Below are 19883 nucleotides of genomic sequence, written 5' to 3'. Positions count from 1 at the left end.
GATAGCTCCCTGCGGAACCACTACGGCGACACCGGGCCGAGCGCAGAAGCATCGCCTGAAATAAAAACAGAGGACGGAACGACTCTCTAAGGGCGTCTCCTATATACTCGGGCCTCGGCTTAGAGGACCATTCGGGAGGGTGTAACCGTGACCTGAGTGAACGGACGCCCCCGAGATCGTGAGCTAGAAAACCCACGTCCGGGTGACGTTAGATATCGGGGACCTCGTCTTCGCCGGCGAAGACGCTGTGTAGCTTGTGATTATGTTGCCTGGGAAGCGTTGTTAGCCGTCATGTCATCGTCAGGGTCATAAAGGACGTTTTTGGGACGTCTCTGCTTAGAGTTAGCGTTAAGCTCAGGACTAGTACATTTAAGTGGGTGGGCTGATCACGTCTGTCGGACGACCGATGATCGTTGGATTCGTAAGGTCCTTGAGTGGAGACCGCGTCTCGGTAAGCGCAGTGTGAGCCACGAGGTGGAGCGACGTCCTCTGGTGAAAGGAGGTTGGCATCAATTGGATGCAAAAAGCCAAAGATAGAGCGGGCTGGCGCTGCATAAAAGAGGCCTATGTCCAGCAGTGGATGCATAATGGCTGATGATGATGATGATGAATAAAAGTCGATTCAGTAAATGGTTTCGACCAACAACTTTCGCTTAGCTATTAAATAATGGATCAGAAGACAATTCGTGACATGACTTTTGTGTGGAGACTCCTCACTTGAAACCCTGACCTTGACTGGACACCTTCCTTGACTTGGACATTTAAATGCCCGGCTGGATTTTTAGATAAACTTTTAATAGTATTTTGTATTATACATAATATTTTGTATTTTATAAACATCGTTAAATAAAAAAAAGAATAAAATAAAGGGATGAGAGAAAAAATCACCTACCAAAATTGGAGTGTAAAGTTACTATCAAGTAAGACTCAGGGAGTCGCTGGATGCAGGCGGCTCAGGATCGTGGTGTTTTGAAGTTTCTACAAAAGACCTGTCTTGCAGTGGACGTCCGTCATGATGAAGATGATACTGATGATTGTGATGATGATGGTGATGGTGATGATGGTTTTGATGATGATGATAATGATGATGATGACGATGATGCTGATGATGATATCAATTTACCTACGTTGGAGCTGACCCAACATTAGGTTGATTTGCGTCCAGGTGAAACCAAGGATAAAGATACGTAGTACTAAGCGTAGTGCACCGAAAACTTCAACAAGTACGTGATAATGACTCAGGTTACGATATCGGCCAATACCTATAATCTAAACCTAAAGATATCAAAGATATCCTCCGCAGCGTCCGTCTTCTGTCTGCCTGTTCGAGATTAATTTAAAAAGTAGGTACAATGCAGATTTTCATGCGGTTCTCAATAATAGATAGAGTGATTCATGAGGAAGGCATCTATCTAGTTACTAGATAGCTAGTATCTAATTTGTCAAGGTTTTCTTTGTATTGATTGATATAATGACGATATTAGGAATACCGGAGAAAGGCAAGCTGCTCGAAAGGTTACTTATATCGCTTCGAGATTCAAACATCGTAAGTATGGTTGGTATGGTGTGATTTTATAGATACTAGCAGACGCCCGCGACTTTGTCCGCGTGAAATTCGACGTAAACATTCAACTAACCCTTACCCAACTCTACCCCTACCCTACCCTCTACCCTACCCTACCCCTACCTTTTCAATATAAACCTCACGGAGCCCAAGACCTTTCCAACGAATGCAAAACCGTGGAAATCGGTTCGTGCGTTCTGGAGTTATAACGTCAGGAAGGAAAACTCGACTTATTTTTATATAGTAATAAAAAGAAAGAATAAGTACGGAAATTTCTTTGATATTGATGGCATATTTCTATTTTTAAGGATAGCTCACTATATCCATTCTATCTTCAAAAAATGGTCACGTATAATGATGATTTTCTCCCGGACAAAGTAGCGGGCGATCCCTCGTCATTTTATAATGTTTCGTTATCAATAGTATGAGGCGCCGCTTCTATCAAAACTTCAATAAAACTTAAATATCTGTTAGAGTAGAATATATTATTATTTAGTTCGAAGATTAGATTAAGAGTGCATTTGACTGCAATGACGATGCAAAGTCGTACCTCAGATGTTAATGAATGATAAACAATAGAACAACTGAAGGTGAATGCTTTGTTACTATTTGTTTATTTTCATCATCATCTATCACCTTTGTCTTAGAGAGTTTATTGAGCTGCACATCAGAGACGAATATAGATAAGAAATAAACCATAAAAAAAATTCGCCCCTAAACTGGCGCGTGATGTGCATGTAAGAGTATGCTTGTAGTTCAAAATGCTAGAAGCTAAATTTAAACCACATAAGTACTTGTATTTCTGATTCAGTTCATGCTGGAAGTGCCCTTTTAGTGCTGGTGTTTTGATAATCAGTCAGCGAGTGACAAAATTTGGAAACTTGTATGAACTCTGAAATATATCGTGTAATTACTTCATCCGCCCTTAGAGCTCTTCAATACGGTGCTATCGCAAAATTCGTTCTTAGTGGATACTTACTAACTACGAACTACTTCCCTAACAAATTTCAGCTTTGTACATTAAGCGGTTTTCGAGATTTCGTTATGAATCACCATTTATATGTTAGGTTATTGTCTGCTTGGATACTGAAAATTTAGGCATCTGGTTTCTTCCACAACGAGATTATAAATCGAAAATGGCGTGAATTGCTTCGAGAAAAGTATGGCACGGCCGTACCACTCTTTGATTTATGATGATGATCATTATGATCATCCTCGAGTCTCCTCTCAGAATGAGAGGGGTTAAGCCAATAGTCCACCACGCTGGCCCAATGCGAATTGGCAGACTTCAAACACGCAGTGAAATAAGAAATTTCTCTGGTATGCAGGTTTCCTCACGATATTTTTCTTTACCGTTTGAGACGCGTGATATTTAATTTCTTAAAATGAACTGAAAAGTTGAAGGTGCATGCCGCGGACCGAATTCGAACCCACACCGGAATCGGAGGCAGGGGTCATATCCACTGGGCTAGCACGGCTCAGACGGCTACCTTGAGATTATTTGAGATATATCTACCGTTTTGAACAGAACACTTCTTTATTTATAATTAATGTACTTAGTTGCATAAGTAGGTACATTTAGTTCTAGTGCAGAATTATATACTGCCGCTATAAAGAGCAGATTTTTTTGTGAAAGTTGTTACATATTCAATACACCCACAATACGCACCGTAGACTCTTGAAAATTTCACATAGGTATAAAAAAATCAAAAAAGAAATGGTTACGAAAAATTTAAAGAATATATTCCACGGCTAATACCTACAAAACGGGCAGTGCAAAAAATTCAACACATTATTAAAAAGGTGGACAATCTGTTATCATATTGGACATGTATTGATAAGGTTTATTAGTATTATATATTTACTATAACGTGGATTTGTGGTATCGAGTTAATAAAAGCAGAGGATCCGTGGATTTTCATTTATTTTCGTTCATCACTCGTTCGCATATTCATCGTGCACAAAATGTCTTTCCTGGGAGTGACTTACGTACATGACAAAGATGAGAACTTCAAGGAATTCTTGGCTCAACTCCGTAAGTAAATACTGCTTTATCCTGACAATACTTTCTTATAGTTATTGGTTCTGCATTATACATTTATATCATAATATTTCCAAGTATGTTAAAGCTAAGCTTTTGTGATTGTAATTCATCTAACTCCTTATTAGAATTAGTGTGCGCCTATTCTTATCAATATTAGTAGTGTATTAGTAAAAGGTATTAAATAATTTTAATCCAGTGTATCTAATCGGTATTAGATATTGTTATCTCACTATTTTACTCGTATATATAAAATTAAAGAGCGAAAGTGTCAAAGTCAAGAAGTCAAATTTCTTGATGAGTAATCATCAAGAAATTTGGAAAATCGCTTGACGTACAAATATGAAATTCGACAGGGAGGTAGTTTATAGTTAGTAGACGATTTTGCGATAGAGCCGGATTAAGGAGGACTAAAGGCGGGCGAGGTCGGGGCGCCCGCTAGTATAATATAATTATCAAAGTTTGTATGTTTAAATGTTTGTTACTGAATAACGTGTGAACACATGAATTCACAGCTGGCTTAAAAAGTTGGATTAAGACTTTGAGGTCAGCGTTATGATAATGCTGTGCTGCAACATTTTATACACATACATATAAAATACAATGAACCCATATTCGGCTCACTGCTGAGCTCGTGTCTCCTATCAGAATGAGAGTTTAGGGCAATAGTCCACCACGCTGGCCCAATACGGATTGGCAGACTTTACACACGTAGAGAATTAAGAAAATTTATATATTTTTTATTCGATTTATTTATAATGATAACGTAGGCCTAAAATGTTAACACGTTGCGTAACGATTTTTTGTCTTTGTTAATATCTAGAGTAAGGCTAAGAAAAATTCTCTGGTATGCAGGTTTTCTCACGATGTTTTCCTTCACCGTTTGAGACACGTGATATTTTATTTCTTAAAATGCACACAAATTAAAGGAGGAGGAGGTTGGATTCGGAGGCAGAGGTCATATCCTCTGGGCTATCGAGGCCTGATATGTTATACTTAATACTTATAAATAGCAGCCCAGCAACCGATATCTGTCTCATAAATCTCTATATATATCTATTTTATCCAGACAGATTTTAAATAAGATCGATGAGCTGATACGTAGTTTTATAAATTTCTATCCATACGTTTTGGTTGCTAAAATATTATTTGGATTCCTAATCAATTCATTTATCACTGACACGAAATTGATAACGTCCAGTCAACTAATGTGACATTTATCTTATCTCAACATGAATTTGATAATTTCACAAAAATGGTCAGTTTTCCAGGTAAAAGTGAACCTATGAAAAGTTGTTGGAAAAACGATTACTTGTCAGCAGGAAAAACCACGCTAATGCATTTATAATTCTTCATAATCATCATCTCCTATTTCTTATCCCTCTTATGTGGGGTCGGCAAAATATGACAATCTCGTCCGTTTTTTTTTACTCTTTACAAGTTTGCCCTTGATTACAATCTCACCAGATGATAAGTGATGATGCAATCTAACATGAAATCGGGCTAACTTGTTAGGAGGTAGATGAAAATCCACACCCCTTACGGTTTCTACACGACATCGTACTGGAATGCTAAATCACTTGGCGGTACGTCTTTGCCGGTAGGGTGGTAGCTAGCCACGGCCGAAGCCTCCCACCAGCCAGACCTGGACCAATGAAGAAAACCTCATTACGTATACGTACTCATGTAAATAAATTAACAATTAAAACTCCTTTTACACACAAATCCTCTTTCACACATTTCAACGATCTCTTTTTTGCCTTCCTCTCCTCTTGGGTCCTTCCAAAGCATTCATGATTCAATCCAAAAATAATCATACAAATCATTATTATTAGTATCGTAGTGATGACATATGAAAATGGCGCCAACCGTCATGATTTTGTCAATGAAAAATACAACCGACTTTAATACCTAAAGACGAACCCACTAAAGTAAATAGCGAAAAATAACATCATAATATGTTCTACCTGCTGATCAGTATGAAGGCGGTGCTAAGCCGGTAATGTAAGATTTTTTAAAATCGGTCCAGGCATCTTCGAGTAATCGGTGTGTCTTTTTTGAAGTCGGTTTAAAATCTCAAATAAACCTCACTAGACAGGATCTATAGCGCAGAAAACATATGTACAAGACTACTTACTAAAATATGTCGCTTCTAAGGCTGCAGTAAAGGCTCGCTCGGTGGGTTTTTTACCCGCCTTCAAAAAAGGAGGAGGTTTCTCAATTCGACCGTATATATAAAAAAAAATATCAGAATTGATCCATAAACGACGAAGTTATGCGCGAAAGCACATATATATATATTTATGTGCTTTCGCGCATAACTTCGTCGTTTATGGATCAATTCTGATATTTTTTTTTTGTATTTCTTCTGAATTATTTTACTCTATAGAAAAACAATTTAATAATTTATAGTTAGAGCATAAATAGTAGGTACTCAGTGTCAATTGTATACAGAAATGGATAGGCAAGTTGATTAGTTAAAAATGTACATAACCATCACATTTTTCGTGACTCACATTCTCACATTATCTCGTACATATATTTGAAAAATCAAGATACAAATGAAAATAATATATTGAATAATTTTATTATAAGCCAAACCGGCTCTATGTTATAATCACGTCGAATGTTATCGATAAATATTATAAAAATTGTCTGGGAAATAATTCATGCTCATAATAACGGCTCAGCACGGGTGAGAATTCATAACTGTGCGAATATTTGAAGATATCCCAAACCGGTATGCACATAAAATTGATTAATCACTAGCAGACGCCGCGCGATTTCACCCGCGTGGTTCCCGTTCTCGTAATAATACAGGGATAAAATACGAGTATAGCATTCTGGGATAGTGTAGCTTCCTAACAGTGAAAGAACTTTTCAAATCGGTTCAGTAGTTTCAGAGCCTATTCAATGCAAACAAACAATCAAATCTTGCCTCTTTATAATATGTATTAGTATCGATTTTGATCTATTTTTATGACTATTACCCAGGGTAAAAATAAATATGTTGTGAGGGCCGTTTTGGCGTAAACTGAACTGTACCTATTCCTTAACAGCGAGGTCCTGGGTACGATTTCCAGCTCGGGTTACCTTAGTATTTTATATTGTCTGCATTGGCTCAGGTTGCTCTGGTGGTAGGCATCGGCCGTGTCTAATTACCACCCCACCGGTAAGTTTTCTGTGCCACCGGCAAAGACGTCATCATCATCATCATCATCATCATCATCATATCAGCCGATGGACGTTCACTGCAGAACATAGGCCTTTTGTAGGGACTTCCAAACATCTCGATACTGAGCCGCCTGCATCCCGCGAATCCCTGCGACTCGCTTGATGTAGTCAGTCCACCTGGTGGGTATCTACCAACACTGCGCTTTATAGTGCGGTATTGTCATTCCAGCACCTTGGGACTCCAACGTCCATCGGCTCTTCGCTCTATGTGACCCGCCCATTACCACTTCAACTTCGCGACTCGTTGAGCTATGTCGGTAACTTTGGTTCGTCTGTGGATTCCACATTTCTGATTCGATCACGCAGAGATACTCCGAGCATAGCTCGTTCCATAGCCCGCTGTGGTGGTGTAATGATCGATAGTGTTATTTTGTGTATCTGCTATCCTTGACATGTAAAGCTTAGAACCTGCTCTGAGGCTACGGCTTCTCTGTTATCAGAAGTGGGATTTAGTCTATTCTCCGTTATATACATTAAGTAAGATTCAATTTGTTTGTTGCAGCAATCCCAGAAGAAAAGACAGAGGCATTCCTCACAATCAAGCCTAAAACGAAGATCGAAAAGGATGGTGACAGTTACACCATAACCTCAACGTACCCAACTGGTGACAGAACCGCGACATTCGAAAGTGGTGTCGAGTTCGAGGAAAAGATTAGTGATGATCTCAGTGTAAGTACCTACATATTATGTACTCGGCTGTCCCATTTCAAAACCTAGTAAGGGGCTTAAAACTAACTTTTACAGGAGAGCGTAAAAACATAAATGAGATTAGCCCGTAAAAACTATTTAAGTAGAACAACTAATGAGTTATTGGATACGTAAAATACAAAATTATGAATGTATAACACTACCTAAATTCTAATTTTAGTGTATATAACAAGTTTTATAGCCCTTACTAAGATTAATTATTGACCCGCTACGGTAAATATGATGTAGTAGTTTTTACGTGGTTCAACGCGGTTAATGATGTGCCTTACTAGGTATTGATGCTTAAATATATCCCAGCAGCGAAAGATCAATAGTATTATTGATATTTCGCTGCTGGTGTTTTTAGAGATTGTAGGGACTTATTAGGTTAGCAAGATTATGCAATAAAACCATTTTTGAAAAAAATGTCCTTTACTAGGTTTTGAAATGGGACAGCCGTACTAGCCGACGCTTCGCAGTTTCAACCGCGTAGTTCCCGTTCTCGTAAGAATACGGAGATAAAATATAGCCTATGACACTCACAAATAATGTTGCTTTCTAGTGGTAAAAGAATTTTCGAAAAAATCAAAATAACTGAAATTACGTCGTTGAAGACGGTTCCATTTTTATGTTATAAAGATTATACTATAGATTGCTGATGTCAATCAATCAATCACGATTAATAGGTATATTGCTTATGAGTTTCATTTCTTTATTACAGGCGCAGACGACGTACACAGTCGAGGACAATGTCGTCACTCAAGTACAGAAGTATCCGGATGGCAAATCTATAACTTACAAAAGAGAGTACAGTGACATTGAACTCGTTGTGGTAAGATTCGTTCTTGCAATCATATATATTTTTTTTTTTATTGTTTACAAGTTAGGCCTTACAATCTCACCTGATGGTAAGTGATAATAATATAGAAAACTTAATTAATATAATGCTGGAATCAAGTGAGAACTGGGACCTAATAAGAAGTTTCTGGAAAGCATAATGAAAATAAAGGAGAAAGATGAAAAGATACTCGGAAAGTGAGAAAAGACTGCGACGTTGGTGGTAGGCCGAATGGCAGGTACATCAGCGTTCTGAAGGTAGGAGGGGTTTTTAGCCGGTAGGAGTCCGGCACTACCTAAACGGGTGTCCATGAGGATTTTCCCCCCTACAGGAAAAAAAAAGTGATAATGCAATCTAAGATGGAAGCGGACTAACTTATAATAAGGAGGATGATAATCCACACCCCTTTCGGTATCTTCACGACATCGTACCGGAACGCTAAATCAGTTTCACCCGGGGATAATGTAGCTTCCCCATAGAATTTTTGAAATCGGTTCAGTAGTTTCCATGCAAACAATTAAACAAACAATCAAATCTTTCCTCCTAATAATATTAAGTATACTCGTAGATATAGGTACCTACACTACATAATACTTTTTTGTTTCCAGACCCTCACATTCAGCGACTGGGATGGAGAAGCCAAGAGATACTACGTCGCCGAATAATTTGTATTTTGTTCCCTTTATGCTTAATTTCTAATGTTTATGTATTTATTATAACAAATTAAATAATACCAAGAGTTTTATTTACGTAGCATACCTACCGGTACCACATACCTAGATAAAATACAAAAAAAACATCCAACGTGCTTACTTACGTCAACTTAAACCTGTTGCCATAACCGTATGCGTGAGAGAAAGGGAAGCCAGACAGAGTAATGCTGTAACGCGTTACGTTACGAAGCGGCTTACCCTCCCATAAAAAGTTAAAACTTCAACAACGCCTAATTTTATTTTTTAAAGGTAGGATTTGAACAACAACTATAATGACACCCATGCCAACGTTTACGAGTATTACTATGAGTACCTACCACAGAACAGAAATCGCTAAAAGTAAAAGCTAACGCTTCTCTGAGCTTGTCTGAGGTGGCCAAAACTGGAACTAACGTCGCGGCGGTCGCCATTTTACAAAACATTTGAGTTTTGCGACATTAGCTGGTGTTTCCAGTTTTCCTAACTTTAGGGAATATTAAAAACATTGTTGTAGAAATATTTCGGTCTGCTAAGTACTAATTATTACATAATACTAATAATTTTGTATTTTTTTAATAATCTGTTTTTTAATTAACATTGTTAAATGTTCGATCCTTTTTTTGTGCAAAATAGTTGCCTGTGTATGTTTGCCGCAATTTTAAATTTACTTAAAATTGCTCAAGTTTTTGCAAAGGCGTTAGTAATAATTCATTACTTTGGAATATTTAGGTGTTGATTCACATGGGCGTAGCCAGGATTCCGTGGGAGGGGGAAGGGGGGCAACTATACTTAAATTGAGTGTCTCACATTACAAATTGATTTGTGATTTGCCAAATTGTAACCAATCAAACGATTTTTACGCGTTTGTTCGACGCATTTTTTCAATTTTTAATTTTTTTAATTTTTTCATAGAAATATAATACTAGAAGAATGCGCATACGGCGCCAGTGACCTCCTTTCTCAACCCGTATCCCGCTCCTATTGCAAGCTATGGAGCTCAGTAAGTGAGTAAGTAAGCCCCTCTCTTGCCCGCCCATGTGAGATTCATATTACTTATTTCATGCTTTTGCCTAACTCGTTAATTAAAAAAAAATACTAAAATTACCAGTTAAAATTAATGGTACATCTGGCATCCGTCATGCCAGAGCAGAACAAGACGAAATGTGAGACGAATATGTGTATCTAATACTAGCTGAAGCCGCGTGGCTTCAACCGCGTGGTTCCCGTCTCCGAAGGAATATGGGGATAATATATAGCCTATAGCCTTTCTCGATAGACGGGCTATCTAACAATGAAAGAATTTTTCAAATCGGACCAGTAGTTCCTGAGATTAGCGCGTTCAACCAAACAAACTCAGCTTTATAATATAAGTACGTGTATAGATTACTTATTAATACGTAAACGTATAAATACTTATAATACATAAGTTGTAAAAACCGGTACTGAACCTTAAATTGGTAAAATTATTCTAACAATAGAAAGACATGTTATTAATGAGTGCAATGTTATATTCCACCGTACTTATTTCTACAGAAACGGTAAGTACGCGGGTGAAACCACGGGGCGTATGCTAGTTAACATCTGAGTAAGTACTTATGTAATTGAAGAGCCGATGGACGTTGAAGAGGTGCTAGAATGGCGACCCCGCACCGGAAAGCGCAGTGTTGGGCGACCCCCCATTAGGTGGACGGTATCAAGTCGATACCGTTTTGTTTGGATGTCCATGTAAGAGGCCTATGTCCAGCAGTGGTCGTCCATCAGCTGTTAATCTAGTGTTTTTCATATAGTATGGGTACGGTGACAGTTCGTTTCACTTTTGAAAGTTTGCCGCGTTTTTCGTCCAATATTGCATTCTTTCTTTTCTTTCTTAACGAATAAAACTCCAAAATTTTATTAGAAAAAATCTTATTTTTATTATTAGAGGTAATTAAGGCTATTAAGTAGGTAGGTAAAACTTATTCCGCTTTGTAATATCTTGTCGCACTGCCGTCCCAAGTGCTCAGAGTTAATTCCTGAAACAAATTTATTTAGCATCAGATATAATAAAATAAACAATTAGGTAGGTAATAAAACGTTTTCCTAGTGATGTACACTAATTAACTATATACCTATATCTCAAAAACTATTCACCGATTTTGAAGAAACTTGCACTTTTCCCTAAAGAGGAAGTAAGAAGTTCTCTAGACCAACTATTTTTTTTTTGTAATCCGGCTTAAATAGCTAAAGAGTTTGTTTGTTGGTTGAACGCACTAATCTCATGAACTACTAGTATGATTTGAAAAATTATTTCAGTGTTAGATAGCACATTTATCAAGGTGAAACCGCGCTGCGTCAGCTAGTATAGATAAATATGTGGCAAATGTTCTTTGAAAACTTGATTTTGGCGATTGTCAATAATATTACCTTTAAGCAAAGATTTTATATATGCTGTACATTTTCAAGTGTTCCGTATATAAAATAAATAAAAAGATATAGGTCTTACCACAACCAGATCTTTGTCTTTGTATTGTCTCTTGTATGTAATGGAGCGACCGTCCGGGAAAGTTTGTACTTGGATGGCTTGTTCCGGCTCAACTGTGAACACTGTTTTAGCCTGAAAGTAAGAACAGGCTTTAAATTTTGAAAGTTCCAATTAGTTTAGCCCCTTTTGTAGGATTTCAGTTTATGTCAAGAAGATGTTAAATATAATTAAGGAGGTAGGTATGTATTTTGAGATCCCTGAAAGGGCTTAGCCGATTATGATGAAATTTTCATCCTCCTAACAATTTAGCTCTCATGCTTCTTCGATTGCACCATCACTTATTGGTGAGATTAAAGTCAAGGGCTAGCTTGTAAATAATAATCTATACTTATAATAAATCTGTAGAGAGGTCAATTCTGTACATGAAATATATTTCCAAAATAACTATCAGGGGGTGATTAGTGATCGATACTGATGCCAAAAATACAATCAGTAAAATTTTTGTCTGTCTGTCTGTCTGTCTGTCTGTCTGTCTGTCTGTCTGTCTGTATGTTCTTTATAGAAACAAAAACTACTGGACGGATTTTAACGAAACTTGGTACAATTATTCAACATACTCCTGGGCAGGTTATAGTATACTTTTCATTACGCTACGATCAATAGGAGCAGAGCAGTGAAGAGAAATGTTGAGAAAACGGGAGAAGTTACTTAATTTTTTAAGCTTCCGCCGCGTGTACAGCCTTAATGGTTAAAGTTACATAGAAATCATGTATGACGGAAATGTTCTCCTTAAAATTATCTGTAAAAACACAACAGAATATATATGTCTATCTTTTATGGTTGACTCACAATAACACGTGTAACTCCCGATAACTTAGCAGTTCGGAGCTTTCTAATTATAGTCTACTCTTATGTTTATAACACTCATCACTCATCCTTAACTAAAAATGTTAACATTATTACCTATTCAATAAAAAAAGAATCATAAAAATCGGTAAAGAAACACCAAAGTTATACAAGAAATACGCTAAACCATCGCGCGTGAATACAAATTCATGCTATATGGATTATTTTTGAGTAAAGGTTGTCGCGCTCGACGCGACTCGCGGGGGGGGGGAATAAATAAAGAAGTGCAGCCTTAATGAGTAGGGTAGGGTAGGGTAGGGGTAGGGTAGGGGTAGGGCAGGGGTAGGGTAGGGTAGGGGTAGGGTAGTGGTAGGATAGGGGTAGCTGAAAGTTTATAACGACTTTCACGCGGACGAAGTCGCGGGCGTCCGCTAGTAAAAAATACAAATACATTTGACGACCTCCGTGGCACCACCCTACCGACAAAGTCGTACCGCCAAGCTATTTAGCGTTCCGGTACGATGTCGTGTAGAAACCGAAAGGACTGTGGATTTTCATCCTCCTCCTAACAAGTTAGCCCGTTTCCATCTTAGACCATCACTTACGCATCATCACTTGCATCATCACTTACCATCAGGTGAGATTGTAGTCAAGGGCTAACTTGAAAAGAATAAAAAAAAACATCGAGCTGGCAGGCATTGCATCACGGCCGTCCTGATATTCTTTGAATACACAATAGGTACACGTTGTAGACACTTACAGTGATACCAGGTAAAATTTCCTCTTCAAACTCTACCCCACTTTCGAACTTCAGTTCCTTCTTTTCCCCATTCTCATCAGTGGTGGACGCTATGTAGGTGTCTCCGTCCTTCTCCAGTTTAGGAGATGGCTTCGACTGGAGCCAGGCTGCGGCTATTTCAGCTGGGATTCCTATTACAACAATATAATATAGTTATTAAACAATTACTTCGGAGAGTGTGCACAGGAACTTTATAATCTTGTTCCTCCATACCCATTCTACCACAGAACAGCGAGACGTCGTGAAAAATGGCATCCCTTTGTTGTCGACGTTCAGTCAACCCGCACGAGACGTTTTGAGTCAACGTTTCTAATTAGAACGGCTAAGATGTGGAATGCCTTTCCGGCGTCTGTGTTTCCCGACACCTACAATTTGTGCACCTTCAAGGCAAGAGTGATAGGCAAGGCAAGATCTTTTAGGCAAGCGCGTTTCATCTTAGACCTCATCATTGCTCACCATCAGACATGATTGTAGTCAAGCGCAAGCCTATCCAAAATACAAAAAAATAAAAAAAAATTACACGTCACTATCTAGCCCCAACTAGAGCCGTGACAGCCCAGTGGATATGAAGTCTGCCTTCAATTTCGGAATTCGGGTTCAAATCCGGTCCGGGGCATGCACCTCCAACTTTCCAGTTATGTGCATTTTAAGAAATTACCTAAATATCACGTCAACTTACCAGAGAATTTTCTTAAATCTCTGAAGTCTGCCAATTCGCATTGGGCCAGCGTGGTGGACGAATGGCCTAACCCCTCATTCTGAGAGGAGACTCGAGCTCAGCAGTAAGCCAAATATGGATTGATAACGAACGATCTAGTCTCAAAGTACCTAAAGCGTAGCCTGAGTTATGGCACTTGGAGAGCTGATTCTCTCGAGTCGCCAGTATTCAGCGGCTCCCTGCAACCCGCTTGATGTCCTCGGTCTACCTAGTGGGGGGTCGACCAACACTGCGCTTTCCGTAGCGTTGTCGCCATTCCAGCTCTTTGAGACCCCAACGTCCATCGGCTTCGATCTATGTGACCGGCCTATTGCCACTTCAGCTTCACGATTTGCTCAGTGACGTTGGTTCGTCTGCGGATCTCCTCGTTTCGGATTCGATCACGCAGAAAACGACGAGCATAACTGCCATAGCCCGCTGAGTGACTTTGAGCTGCTTTGAGCCTTTTAATATGGGCCATAGTAAGCGACGAAGTCTCAGATACGTAACAACCACCATTATCTAGATGCTAAAGATAAATTTCTTCTACCTATGACTTTTTACGATTAAGCCCAATGGTTATTTAACTTACCAAGGTTATCCAAAAACTCCTTGAAGTTCTCATCTTTGTCGTGGCTGTAACTAATTCCAAGGAATGAAGACATCTTCACAGATCCGGGGCAGTCGAAGCGAAGCGGTGATATAAAATATGTTCCCGGCTAATAATCCACAGCTTTTATTAACATTTTTTTGACTCGTAGATAAGATTAACAGTTTTAATTTTGATGTATTATGTAGTTAATAAATTATTACTTTGTTTGGTTCTGTATAATCAACATCGTGCATAATCAACCCGAGATAATTAATGACCTAATTGGTAATAAGCTTCTTAAGGTAATGACTTCGGTGCATCCGAATTCCGATAACAAATCGGTAGGTAATAAGCCCCCTGAAAATCGTTAGGTTACCATATGTTTTTAAATAAGTTTCCTAACGACTGAAAATTCGGATCCTAGGCTGTTTTTTTTTTACTTTTATGGAATAAATCTTTGAAGATTTGTTTTGGTATACCTACCTACCACTAATTTAACAAAATCATTACCCTTCCTTTTGGCTTCGCCGTAGTCGGGTAAAAAAATACAACATCAGAGCAAGCAATAAATATTTATCATTACCTATTATTTATTTATTATATATATCTAATTAAATTGTTTTATTCTATAGACCTACCAGAGGATCTCTGAAACGGCAGGCCTATGGTTTAATCCGGCATTGATTTAATAATATAGTCCTCCAAATCTATACCAACATAGGTAGGTATATGGCTGAAAAGTTTGTTTGTTTATTTATTTGTTTGGCTAAACAATCAATAAGAATTTAGTTGCAGGTTTACAGTTTACAGTTTTTAATACAGGTACATATATTTGGGACAAAAGCATAGGCACATACTTATGGAAAGCAAAAACAGTCGATTATCTACTCTATGGCAAAATGTAGTTCAAAGTACATAAAAGAGGTTTGATCGAGACATTAAGATCTTGAGTTCTATGCACCTATTCTATTCCTCGTAATGCTATTTTATTACGAACGGTGAGAACATAATCAAATTCTTATGTACCTATTTATTTTTAAATTCCAAAGAAAAAGCATTCGCAGAAAATTTACTATGACAAATGGATATGCAAGCAAGTTTTATGTATGACCAAACAAAACTTTTTTAAATAAGTATTGGGTTTGAAAGAAAAAAACTTTGTTTTTTTTCCAAACCTAAAAGAGCCCCCTGTTTACATTTGCTACAGACCCCGCGAGTGCTTAATCCAGCACTGTACAGAACAGAAAACCTAAACTCATGAGCACGAAGTCGCGACAATTTCGTAGTCGCCGTCGGATGGAATAATCTTAACAGTTATGGGCACACCTATAGCAGTTAATTTTAATTCCTCGGTAAATCGCATTGGTAATTTGATAGATATTATCTATATTTTACGTCAGTCCTACTCACCTGCTTAAATCATACGTATCAACGTAATGAAAAGATTATAGGATTAACCACTACTTAGTCACGGTAAACGGATTCCTTCTATCGCTAAATCAAATTTATCGATAGTTTGACGTGTCCATCGATATTGCATCATTGCACTTCGCCGAATTACCTACTTACCTACCTATAGGTAATACGGTCTGCTGGCTTCATTCAAGTTATACCTAAGTACTTCATCATCATCATCATCATCATCATTATCATTAAGCTTCGCTTTCACACCTATGTGTTTATTTTTTTTACACACCAATTACTTCTTCCCTACCCTTCCCTAGCCCTAAGCTATCCTATCTTTCAAGATGGTAAAATTACACACGGTGTGCATTAATTAAAGTTGCTGGAGTAGTTTAGTGAGTCCATCGAGGGCAAACGTGTTACGTGACACGCAATTTAGGTATATATCATCATTACAACCCATATTCGGCTTACTGTTGAGCACGAGTCTCACCTCAGAATGAGAGGGGTTAGGCCAATAGTCCACCACGCTGGCCCAATGTGCATGGGCAGGCTTCAGACACGTAGAGAATTAAGAAAATTCTCATGTATGCAGGTTTCCTCACTATGTTTTTCCTTCACCATTTGAAACATGTGATATTTAATTTTTTTAAATGCACATAACTAAAATTGGAGGTGCATGCTCTGGACCGGATTTGAATTCAGGCCTACCCGAATCTGTGACAGAGGTCATATCCACTGGGCTATCACGGTTCTCATTTAAACATAGAATTACCTCGTTGACCCAGTGGTTAGGTTAGTGGTTACCAATCACAAGTTCCTGGGTTTGGTTAAGCTGTTGGTCCCCGTCACTGTCATTATCATCTGATAGTGGTTGTTAATGAACTTCACCATAAGGCTGCCAACCCCAATCGGAGTAGCGTGGTGAGTCCAAGCTCCATATTCCCTGTCTTATAAGGATGGCCTCCCGCCTAGTAGTGGGCCATTAAAATGAGCTGATAATGATGGTGATGGTTTATGATAGGTTAATCTCGTCACATTAATGATAACAATCAGGATGTTATTTAAGGCTAAGAGGACAATTTCCCAACTTTGGGTCGAGAATTTTTACTAAAAATTTTTAAAGAAAAGCACTACATAATACCTAAGACTAACCTAACCTAACCTTCGACTAATAATGCAGATAACAATGTAAGGCAATCATGTATTTAAATCAGTACACTATAATTTACATTTAAAACAATTTATTTTTGGGCTATGGTATTGTTAACAAATCTTCATTCACTAAATGTAAATCACAAAATATACAAGTCGGATTTTGATCGTACAACTCACTTTTCGCAGTAGCATTACAACATTTGCAAAATAGGTAATCATTTTCTATTGGGGTGAATGAATGCGTGCAAATCATATTTGTATGTTTATTTTTACAAGAAAAGTCTATAAGGCTCTCTTCACACCACTGGCAAAGATATTTAAACTGTAAATCTGTAATATTCAAAACATCTTCAGTAACTAAACTATTCAAATTCTTCCCATACTTTTTGCAGTAGTAATATAAATAATTCTTACTCCCCGCAAAGCATTTGTGATCAAAATCATAGAGAGAATTATTACTTTTAAAATTTGCATACAATTTATGAATCTGAGCAAATGCTTGCAGCATAAGTATCTTTTCTTTTATGACATCAACAGATTTTTCAGAGAGTAAACTACTTGAAGACCAGGCCATGGAGTTTTTTAAATTAATGTGTAGTTTTAGTACAATTAAATACACTTTTAAACTGTACATGTCACTGTCATCTTTGAGCAATAAACTATAATCTCTCTCTGGCAGTTTTTTCGATTTAATGGTCTTACATCGAACTGTTTCAATAACATCCCATATGTGTGTTAATTTTTTTGTTGGATTGTTTATGATTTTTATCATGTCAGCGTCACATCCACTATCAAAACTTAACAAAACTATTTCAACCATTGTTTTCTGTTTCTTGAGCAAATGTTTTCTATTTATCATTGAGAGAGCAAATAACGAGCCGTTTGGTGAAACAGCCAAACCGTAAAGTTCATATGATGGGGCTGGTTCTTTAATTTCAACTCCTTCTAAAGAAACATGAAGAGAGTCGTTTTCTATTGAATAATTTATTTTGTATATTTTCATATTGACTGTGGTCAAATATAACAAATCTTTAAATTTTGTTATGGATGTTATTTTGTAGTCATTGACATTTTGTACATTTTGGGATAACAGTTTCAAATTTTTGTCATACATTTGTATGACAAAATGTCTGAGTTTGTTGAAAAATAATAACAATTTGCCATTTATGATTTGGAAGTGTAAATAATTTGTAATCATTTTGTCCTTATATGACCATACATTGTGTGTATTCAGTACAGTTATCTTCTTTTTTGTTACATCACATTCGTACAGAATAACCTCACCATTTTCTTTTGAACATACAAGCAAACATTTCTGTTCAAAATCTATCCAAAACATGTGTATTATTTCAACGTCAGTAGAACTTTTAATAGTATCACATAAGTCAATTTCAAAATTATTATGGTGATATTTTATTGACCAAAATAAAATATCACCCGATCTTTGAGCTGTTACAAAATAACAAGAATTGTCTTCATTTAACTCTGACGCCCAACAAACTGATGAGGTTTCTATTGAATAAACTGTTTCTTTGACATCTTCAAAGGTTTTTGGATTTTCAGATAGTTTTTTAAGATTTTCCGTTAAATGTGGTGCGACCTGAGTTGAGAAGTCCAGAACAGAATACCAAGCATGTTTCCGTGGTGCAAAGAAATCGACATTCCCCACACTGTTGACTGTAGCTAGTAAAGTATCGTTTTCACTTAGAAGATAGAATGGCGACCAATGGTAGGATGTAAAAATTGTCAGTTCTCGCATAAGAGCTTTACTGTGGGGCCAAAAGGCAGAGTTTGAGATCATCTCCACGAGCTCCATATTCTTCAGTCCTCGTGATACGTATTTATTTAGATAATCACTGGATACGGGGTTGGTATTGCATGTTACAGTTGACTCTTTGAAGTCAATTCCTTTGTGCAAAGAATGTAAATTGTACGAATATTCTAATAAAAACAAGTCTTTATTACCGCGCACTGTTAACACACTGTTGGTCCAGGTAATATTAGTTTCCTCATATGTGTTGAAATTAATACTTTTTCGTGATATTTCGTAGAGCATTTTTAATTAATTACGAATTCAATGCATTTAAATAAAATTTTTTTAGGTTATATCTAGCAAAATAAACAAATGTCAATTTAATTGGGTGAAAAAGTTAATGCAAATAAATTATATCACTGTCAAAGTGTCAACGTCAGATTTCTTGTCTATGGTGAAAATTAAGTACCAACGTAACAGATTTTTAAGGGTTTGTAGGCACGAGCCAAACAATTTAGAGGAATAATAAGCATAGAGGAATTAGATATGGAGATGCATCGCAATCAAATTCATCAACAAAATTGACTGTTGTTTTTTCACACTACTATATATCTACTATATTCTGAGTTCTTACACAACACACTACTTTATATTTCATTTGCAAGACACACACATTTTATATAAACTAACAAACACAGTACTTAGACTATCTAAGTACAGAATTTTTTATTACTGGATTGATGTTGTCTTTTGACCGTCAAAAGAATCTATTCTTTTTAAATAATGTTTTTATCACCTAATTGATATAATTAAGGTAGAAATACTAACAAATAATGAAACGTAACTTCATCTTTTAGTAAACTAGAAGTTGTTGCTGTTTTTTGTGCTATTCAATTACTACTCAAACCAGCATTTTTAGGGATCCCTTTTCACGAAAACGATTACAATAAAAACCATAAAGGAACAATTTTTCTAAACGCGTTAGATCATTGATTCTTGATCAATGACAAAGGGGTAACATATAGCGAGTCAGGTCCACTTGTAATTAGTTTTAGATCTTGTTAGTGCGAAAACCGATAAGAATCGAAAAAAAATCTCATTTTTTTTCGATACTTAC

The 19883-nt window shown here is 37.2% G+C and overlaps 3 protein-coding genes across 3 annotated transcripts; 1 reads left to right on the top strand and 2 right to left on the bottom strand.

The window, feature by feature from the left end:
- Nucleotides 1–3464: 3464 nt before the first annotated feature.
- Nucleotides 3465–9098, top strand: LOC112053132 (fatty acid-binding protein 2-like). Its single transcript, XM_024092433.2, has 4 exons — nucleotides 3465–3599; nucleotides 7342–7508; nucleotides 8248–8358; nucleotides 8973–9098. Exons 1-4 carry the CDS (start codon nucleotides 3530–3532, stop codon nucleotides 9027–9029), a joined length of 405 nt encoding a protein of 134 aa, XP_023948201.2. The 5' UTR covers nucleotides 3465–3529; the 3' UTR covers nucleotides 9030–9098.
- A 1846-nt stretch (nucleotides 9099–10944) lies between these two features.
- On the bottom strand, nucleotides 10945–15022 carry LOC112053128 (fatty acid-binding protein 1). The gene is made up of 4 exons (XM_052882954.1): nucleotides 14452–15022; nucleotides 13124–13293; nucleotides 11539–11649; nucleotides 10945–11068 (listed from the first exon to the last, which is right to left on the bottom strand). Exons 1-4 carry the CDS (start codon nucleotides 14522–14524, stop codon nucleotides 11012–11014), a joined length of 411 nt encoding a protein of 136 aa, XP_052738914.1. The 5' UTR covers nucleotides 14525–15022; the 3' UTR covers nucleotides 10945–11011.
- A 2060-nt stretch (nucleotides 15023–17082) lies between these two features.
- Nucleotides 17083–19167, bottom strand: LOC112053118 (uncharacterized). The gene has a single exon (XM_024092418.2). It carries the CDS (start codon nucleotides 19067–19069, stop codon nucleotides 17111–17113), a length of 1959 nt encoding a protein of 652 aa, XP_023948186.2. The 5' UTR covers nucleotides 19070–19167; the 3' UTR covers nucleotides 17083–17110.
- Between the last annotated feature and the right edge of the window lie 716 nt (nucleotides 19168–19883).

The sequence above is a fragment of the Bicyclus anynana genome, chromosome 8 (assembly GCF_947172395.1).
Source record: "Bicyclus anynana chromosome 8, ilBicAnyn1.1, whole genome shotgun sequence".
NCBI lineage: Eukaryota > Metazoa > Arthropoda > Insecta > Lepidoptera > Nymphalidae > Bicyclus > Bicyclus anynana.
Note: the sequence above shows the minus strand (reverse complement) of the source record. Positions and strands in the feature narration are given on the sequence as shown.